The 8312-nt window shown below is 49.9% G+C and overlaps 1 protein-coding gene across 1 annotated transcript; it reads right to left on the bottom strand.

The window, feature by feature from the left end:
* Positions 1–5363: 5363 nt before the first annotated feature.
* Positions 5364–6520, bottom strand: LOC119281909 (F-box protein At5g49610-like). Its single transcript, XM_037562314.1, has one exon. The coding sequence runs from the start codon at positions 6518–6520 to the stop codon at positions 5390–5392; it is 1131 nt and encodes a 376-aa protein (XP_037418211.1). The 3' UTR covers positions 5364–5389.
* Positions 6521–8312: the final 1792 nt, after the last annotated feature.

Raw genomic sequence — 8312 nt, 5'->3', positions numbered from 1 at the left:
TTTCGTGTCGCAAACACACTGAAATTTATTGGTAATCTAGATGGTGAACTTGTAGACTTAATATAATGGGATCAAATGTAACCTGGAACTCCAAAAGGGTCATGCAGTACACAAGTGGCTGCTGATCAGTAGCCTAAATCTGAGAAGCTGAGCGATTGGCTGCAACTGCAGTAACAAATGGGCAGCTATCTTGCAACCACACATAATACATTCAGTAACAACTGGATTTAGTTTGCCTCCATTATAAATTTATAAGTAATAAAGTACAGCAGAAACATGGCCTGATAAATTTTTCAGATAGAAATAGCAACTTCGTTTTTTTGTCACAGCTCATTATTTTTACCACAGCAGCAACACAATTGTCATCCAAATAAAGAAAGTAAATCCAGTGTAACAGAAAAGATCTCGAATGTATTCTTATAAATCTAAGATGCCCGACAATTCTTCCAGCGAGTCAAGATTTTTTTAAATCAAAAGGCTCTTCGCCAACTCCGCCTATGTTGTCTCAACATAGCCGGTCCCAAGCCCGGGTAAAGGAGGAGGGTTGTGATAGGCTTGGCGAGCCAACGTAAAAACTCAGCCACTCTTATGGAGATGAAACCCAAAAGATTTTCGTTGGGGCGTAACCCTCTCAGCGACGCGCCACATCGGAACCCGGGTGTGGTGGAAAATGGGCAAGGGCCGGGCCGTCACCCCCCCAAGTGGCGCGCCGTATCTTGATCAGGATACGGTGGCAAGTGAGCGAGGATCGGGTCATCGCATCCTTAGTGGCGCGCTACATCGGCGCCCGGATGTAGTGGAAAATGAGCAAGGGTCTTCGCATTTGACTCGACGAGTGCGAAGGGTAAGGAAGCTAGCCGAGCCTAGGAGGATTCGCTTAGGTAGCTGGAACATAGGGTCTCTGACAGGGAAGCTTCGGGAGCTAGTTGATGCAGCAGTGAGGAAAGGTGTTGATATCCTTTGCGTCCAAGAAACCAAATGGAGAGGACAGAAGGCGAAGGAGGTGGAGGACACCGGCTTCAAGCTGTGGTACACGGGGACGGCTGCAAACAGAAATGGCGTAGGCATCTTGATCAACAAGAGCCTCAAGTATGGGGTGGTAGACGTCAGGAGACGTGGGGACCAGATTATCCTGGTCAAGCTGGTAGCTGAGGACTTGGTTCTCAATGTTATCAGCGCATATGCCCCGCAAGTAGGCCACAATGAGAACACCAAGAGGGAGTTCTGGGAAGGCTTGGAAGACATGGTTAGGAGTGTACCGATTGGTGAGAAGCTCTTCATAGGAGGAGACCTCAATGGCCACGTGGGTACATCTAACACAGGTTTTGAAGGGGCGCATGGGGGCTTTGGCTATGGCATCAGGAATCAAGAAGGAGAAGATGTCTTAAGCTTTGCTCTAGCCTACAACATGATTGTAGCTAACACCCTCTTTAGAAAGAGAGAATCACATCTGGTGACTTTTAGTAGTGGCCAACACTCTAGCCAGATTGATTTCATCCTCTCGAGAAGAGAAGATAGGCGTGCGTGCCTAGACTGTAAGGTGATACCTGGGGAGAGTGTTGTACCCCAGCATAAGCTGGTGGTTGCTGACTTCTGCTTTCGGATTCGTGTCCAGCGGGATAAGCGTGCCAAGGTCGCTAGAACGAAGTGGTGGAAGCTCAAGGGGGAGGTAGCTCAGGTGTTCAAGGAGAGGTATTTAAGGAGGGCCCTTGGGAGGAAGGAGGGGATGCGGACAATGTGTGGATGAAGATGGCGACTTGCATTCGTAAGGTGGCCACGGAGGAGTTTGGAGTGTCCAGGGGAAGGAGAAGCGAAGATAAGGATACCTGGTGGTGGAATGATGATGTGCAGAAGGCGCTTAAAGAGAAGAAAGATTGCTTCAGACGCCTATACCTGGATAGGAGTGCAGACAACATAGAGAAGTACAAGATGGCGAAAAAGGCCGCAAAGCGAGCTGTTGGTGAAGCAAGGGGTCGGGCATATGAGGACCTCTACCAACGGTTAGGCACGAAGGAAGGTGAAAGGGACATCTATAAGATGGCTAAGATCCGGGAGAGGAAGACGAGGGATATTGGCCAAGTCAAATGCATCAAGGACGGAGCAGGCCAACTCTTGGTGAAGGACGAAGAGATTAAGCATAGATGGCGGAAGTACTTCGACAAGCTGTTCAATGGGGAGAATGAGAGTTCTACTATTGAACTAAATGACTCCTTTGATGAGACCAGCATGCGTTTTGTGCGGCGCATCCAGGAGTCTGAGGTGAAGGAGGCTTTAAAAAGGATGAAAGGAGGCAAGGTGATGGGCCCTGATTGTATCCCCATTGAGGTGTGGAAAGGTCTCGGGGACATAGCGATAGTATGGCTAACCAAGCTTTTCAACCTCATTTTTCGGGCAAACAAGATGCCAGAAGAATGGAGATGGAGTATATTAGTACCAATCTTCAAGAACCAGGGGGATGTTCAGAGTTGTACTAATTACCGTGGAATTAAGCTGATGAGCCATACAATGAAGCTATGGGAGAGAGTCATTGAGCACCGCTTAAGAAGAATGACAAGCGTGACCAAAAATCAGTTTGGTTTCATGCCTGGGAGGTCGACCATGGAAGTCATTTTCTTGGTACGACAACTTATGGAGAGATATAGGGAGCATAAGAAGGACTTGCATATGGTGTTCATTGACTTGGAGAAAGCCTATGATAAGATACCGCGGAATGTCATGTGGTGGGCCTTGGAGAAACACAAAGTCCCAGCAAAGTACATTACCCTCATCAAGGACATGTACAATAATGTTGTGACAAGTGTTCGAACAAGTGATGTCGACACCGATGACTTCCCGATTAAGATAGGACTGCACCAGGGGTCAGCTTTGAGCCCTTATCTTTTTGCATTGGTGATGGATGAGGTCACAAGGGGTATACAAGGAGATATCCCATGGTGTATGCTCTTTGCGGATGATGTGGTGCTAGTTGACGATAGTCGGACGGGGGTAAATAGGAAGTTAGAGTTATGGAGACAAACCTTGGAATCGAAAGGGTTTAGGCTTAGTAGAACTAAAACCGAGTACATGATGTGCGGTTTCAGTACTACTAGCTGTGAGGAGGAGGAGGTTAGCCTTGATGGCCAGGTGGTACCTCGGAAGGACACCTTTCAGTATTTGGGGTCAATGTTGCAGGAGGATGGGGGTATTGATGAAGATGTGAACCATCGAATCAAAACCGGATGGATGAAGTGGCGCCAAGCTTCTGGCATTCTCTGTGACAAGAGAGTGCCACAAAAGCTAAAAGGCAAGTTCTACAGGACGGCGGTTCGACCCGCAATGTTGTATGGCGCGGAGTGTTGGCCGACTAAAAGGCGACATGTTCAACCGTTAGGTGTGGCGGAGATGCGTATGTTGAGATGGATGTGTGACCACACGAGGAAGGATCGAGTCCGGAATGATGATATACGAGATAGAGTTGGGGTAGCACCAATTGAGGAGAAGCTTGTCCAACATCGTTTGAGATGGTTTGGGCATATTCAGCGCAGGCCTCCAGAAGCTCCAGTGCATAGCGAACGGCTAAAGCGTGCGGAGAATGTCAAGAGAGGGCGGGGTCGACCGATTTTGACATGGGAGGAGTCCGTTAAGAGAGACCTGAAGGATTGGAGTATCGACAAAGAGCTAGCTATGGACAGGAGTGCGTGGAAGCTTGCTATCCATGTGCCAGAGCCATGAGTTGGTTGCGAGATCTTATGGGTTTCACCTCTAGCCTACCCCAACTTGTTTGGGACTAACGGCTTTGTTGTTGTTTTGTAAAAGGCTCTTCGCCCTGTTCCATTTCAAACGAAATGAAAACAGTGTCAGAACATTTAGACCATTACAGACCTTTTAAACAGGCCACATCTCGAAACATCAATATCTAGTAGTCATGACATAATATTCTTACAGCCAGCATCACATCAGCAAAACTGAAAATGCGCCAGAATAGAGACTACAGCGACGGTCACAGCTCCCTGATTTCTTGTGTCCCGGGGCCATCAAGGACGCCGTTCTATAGTTTAAGCCGGGCTGGGGAGTCACCAGAGCTTTGCCTTCCTGGAGCAGCAAGTACTGCTCCCCAACATTTTAGGAAATGTAGCAGCCTCTGGCAGGGTACCTGATAAACCAGTCGACACAATGCAAGCAAAGATTATACTCCCTCCGTCCCATGATATAATATTGTTACAACCAATATGATGTAATCATATTCACAGCAGCATTTTCTTACTCCTATTACTGATCCAAATTCTAGCAGAAGATCCATAATTGACGAAATCAGGCCCAGAAACAACGCCAGCCAAATCTTGCCAAACTAGCTTGGTAACATCACAATCAAAGAACATATGTTATCAGGTTTCATCTTCACTGCAAAGCAGACAACTCTTGTCTTTTAGCCAAGTTATTATCCCCAGCTAGCAGTTTATTATGAAACAACAACCATAAAAACATTTACAGCATAGGAGGCACATGAAACTGCCAAAGAGAAATTTGACTTCTCAAAGATTTGTGGAAGATAGCACATGATACAATGCAGAAGAATGCAAAAACTGGGAAAAGATCCTGATGTAGCTGTAAAAAGACAAGAAGTGGGATTGAAATATCAGATCAAATGAAAAAACCTGAGCATGTGTATGTTACTGCAGGACTAACCAAGTGGTGCCACATAGCCATGCCGGACTCTGGTATTGAAGAAGGCCTCATGTATTGATGCATACAGAATTTAGTAAAAATAATAAACTTGCTATCTACTCATGAGGCAACAGGAACACGCTTTATGTAGAATGTTTAATCTTCTGTACAAGAAATGGATATATAATCCAAATCAACCTCAGCATGGCTAAAACTTCAGATAAGCTTTGTATGGCAGATAAAGCGTTTCATCCAATGTAACAGGTTCTGCTCCAAGCACTACTAACAATCAGGTGAAACTAGCAAGTGACCAAATTCAGAGGATAATCTGCCACATTTATTGTCAGGTAAAACAAAACTCACAAACAGAAAACACATGTGGATTGCTAAATGAGTATTCAGCATATTGAGAAGAGCACCAGATAATCTCTTGGGATAAAAAAGGCAAAGTCAAATTTTCAGTTCAAGAAATAGACATATGAGGCAGGTAGATTGCAAAATAGTTCTCCAGTTCAAGAAAATAGAGACATGAGTAGCTAGCATATATTTTGAACGCACAACAAAAATGACTTGGTAGTTTTGGTATCAAACAAGCATAAATTCCATACAACCACATGACAGCAAGAGCTTCTTGATCACAACTTGATATACATCAACAGAGAAGCCCGCGGGTCAAACTTGATATTGCGGGTCACGCTGACAGTTTAGGCCGTTCAGAAGCACCACATCACTCAAAGCTATTAGATCAGATGAAAGGCTTAGCGTTCACAACATAACGCTGTAGTGCCGGAAAGAAGGTATGCGAAACTAAAGTTTGTTTGAGACAAAATCTAGTATAAGCAAGGCCTTTGCAATGGAAACTAGCGACCAACTTGCCATCCATATCAACCTGAAGTAGCCAGTCGCTAAATTTGAGCAGCATGAGCAAATGACCATCCGAAGAAGCGACTACCCCAAACCCACGTGTGTTGAACCTTCCAAAGCGCACGGTGAGCTCTGCAACCGGCAACTCAACGTGGTACTTGTTGGACCAGACCTCACTCTTGTAGTCCTGCGCCATCCAGATATCGATGGTTGCCGCTGCATAATTAAAGCTGGACACGCCGAGCATTCCATCCATCTCAAACAGGTTAGTGCAGCGAGAAACAAAAACAACCGGAACGCGCATGTGCCGGAACAACTCAGTGGTGGTGTCGAATACCACTATCCTCTCATTCTGCTCTTTGTGCCAATGCAGGCCACCGCGGAACAGGACGGACGGGATGGACAGCAGTTCCCTAGCATCAGGGCACCCTATGGACCGTGGCGGTTGGCCGGAGCCTAATACCAACACGAAGGTGCCACCTTGAGCGTCAGGCCCCGGTCCAGTGGCGAACCTGTACAGCAATAGCCGGTACTCGCCGGTTGGGCTGTGCGAGTACACCCCCAGGGGCACGGAGCCAGGAAGAAACGGGAGGCGAGCATACTGACGAGTCGCCGGGTTGCAGAGGGCGTAGCAGCAGTCGTTCGTGAAGCAGAGGAGGAGACCGTCCCAGGAGGCCATCGCACAGAAGGGGGCCTGACAAAGTCGCGCGACTGGCCGGAGCTGGTCGTCGGCCGCGACCCCTGCCCGGCGGTCGAAGGGGATGATGTCTAGGGATCGGATGTTGTTGCCGACGCAGTTGTAGATGTAGAGGAGTGGGAGGGCGGGCTGGCGGGCGTGGTGGGCGAGGAGGAAGTCTCGGGTGGAGGTGGCTCGGCACCAGGCGCGGCAGACGGCGCGGCAACGGAGGAGGGCTTTGGGGGGCAGGCCAACGAGGATCTCCCAGATGGAAATTTCATCCGGGAGGCCTGGTAGGAGAAGCGCAGCTCTTTCTGCGCTTGCGGCCTCCGCCATGGTCGCCGGCTGGGCGAGCGATTCCTCGCCGGAGCAGTGGGGTGGGTGACGGCGGCGGAGAGAGGAAGAGGAAGACCTTCCTCCCTCTCTCGTGGAGAAACAACAGAAATGCATTTGGAGGTTTGGAGTGCGCTTAGCCCATCTCGTTGAGATGGACAACATATCTATAGAGTTACTAAGGGCCTGTTTGGAATCTCTCCGGTCTCCGCGCTCCGAGAAAAAGTGGAGCTCGGTTTAAGCCATTCCGTCGAATTGTGCTACCGCTTCCTCCGCTCCGGAAGCTGCAGTTGTGAAGTGGAGGGGATCCGAACAGGTCCTAAGCTCCCTAAAAATAAGCTCCTGTGGTGAATCGAGGTGTGCGGACGGTGCATGGGTACGAGGTGATACGCAGGAGGTGTTGTGTTGGCAGTTTGATCCTGTGCATGCCTATTTTTCTTGTATACGTGGTGGGTTACCATTAAACCCGGTCATGGACAGCCCGGCCCGAAAAACCCGGGCCGGGCCGGGCCGGGCTTGACATTCGGGCCGGGCTCGGGCCTTGTTTTGCAGCCCAAAAGATAGTTCGGGCCGGGCTCGGGCTTCACTTTTCAAGTATTTCGGGCCGGGCTTTCGGGCTTCGGGCCGGGCTTGCACGTGCGTACACTGAAAAATAGCGTTCGGGCCGGGCTCGGGCTTGAAAACAAGGAGTATTCCGGGCTTCGGGCCGGGCTCGGGCTTGAGAAATGAAGGTCGGGCTTTTACAAGCCCGGCCCGAAACCCGGCCCGGCCCGGCGTTTGCCCGGGTTTAGTTACCATGTTTCTTTATTTGTCCAGTCAAGGAAAAAAGTCTATTATCACATCCGACCAATTAAAGACTCACTATGGGCATCGACCCGCAAACCTCTCGCATGCCTTTGGACTGCGCTGTCCGGACCGCAGAAGTCATCCAACGTATCGGTCCGTAGGGCGGTCCGGATGCGATTTCTACCACAAATCGGAGACAAACATAGGTGGATTTGTGGGAGTCCGGACCGCTCCTAAGCCCACTTCTAACCGCTCGGCCCACAAAAAACCCATCCTCCCTTCCGCACGCGCTTCCCGCCCGAAACGGTTAGCACCCCTCCTGAGCGTGACTGGACGCATTCATGCCCGGCCAAAGCAGACACGACCGCTCACTGGCGCTAGCATTGAAGCGACGCGCCGGCCGAGAGAACACCATCTCCGCTGCTTCTCGGTGCAAATGATTGCGGCGCGTTCATACAACACGACTGCCGTCCATCTGTCCGTCTACCACCCAAATTGATGGCACACGGTTACTGAAGCGTCTCCTCTGGCGCCACCCGTCCATTCCTCTGCCGCCCGCCATTGCTATATTAATCGCTGCCCCAGGCATACCCGCAGTCATCCCGCCTCCGATCCCTCTGTGCACCACTCCCGCCATGGATTTCTCCGCGGCCAAAACTCTCTTGGACGGGCTGACGCCGGACCAGAAGAAGGAAATGGCCGCCATTGCTGCCGGCTGGCTAGCCGATAGGCATCCGGAGGATGACATCGTCCGTGTGGAGGACGCTGCCGACAACGAGCAGGCGACAATTGTTGGGGAACGTTGCAGAAAATAAAAATTTTCTACGCTTTCACCAAGATCAATCTATGAGATCATCTAGCAACAAGAGAGAGGAGTGCATCTACATACCCTTGTAGATCGCGAGCGGAAGCGTTCAAGAGAACGGGGTTGAGGGAGTCGTACTCGTCGTGATCCAAGTCACCGGAGATCCTAGCACCGAACGGACGGCACCTCCGCGTTCAACACACG

Source organism: Triticum dicoccoides, chromosome 3B (genome assembly GCF_002162155.2).
Source record: "Triticum dicoccoides isolate Atlit2015 ecotype Zavitan chromosome 3B, WEW_v2.0, whole genome shotgun sequence".
Lineage (NCBI taxonomy): Eukaryota > Viridiplantae > Streptophyta > Magnoliopsida > Poales > Poaceae > Triticum > Triticum dicoccoides.
This window is presented reverse-complemented; position numbering and strand designations above follow the sequence as displayed.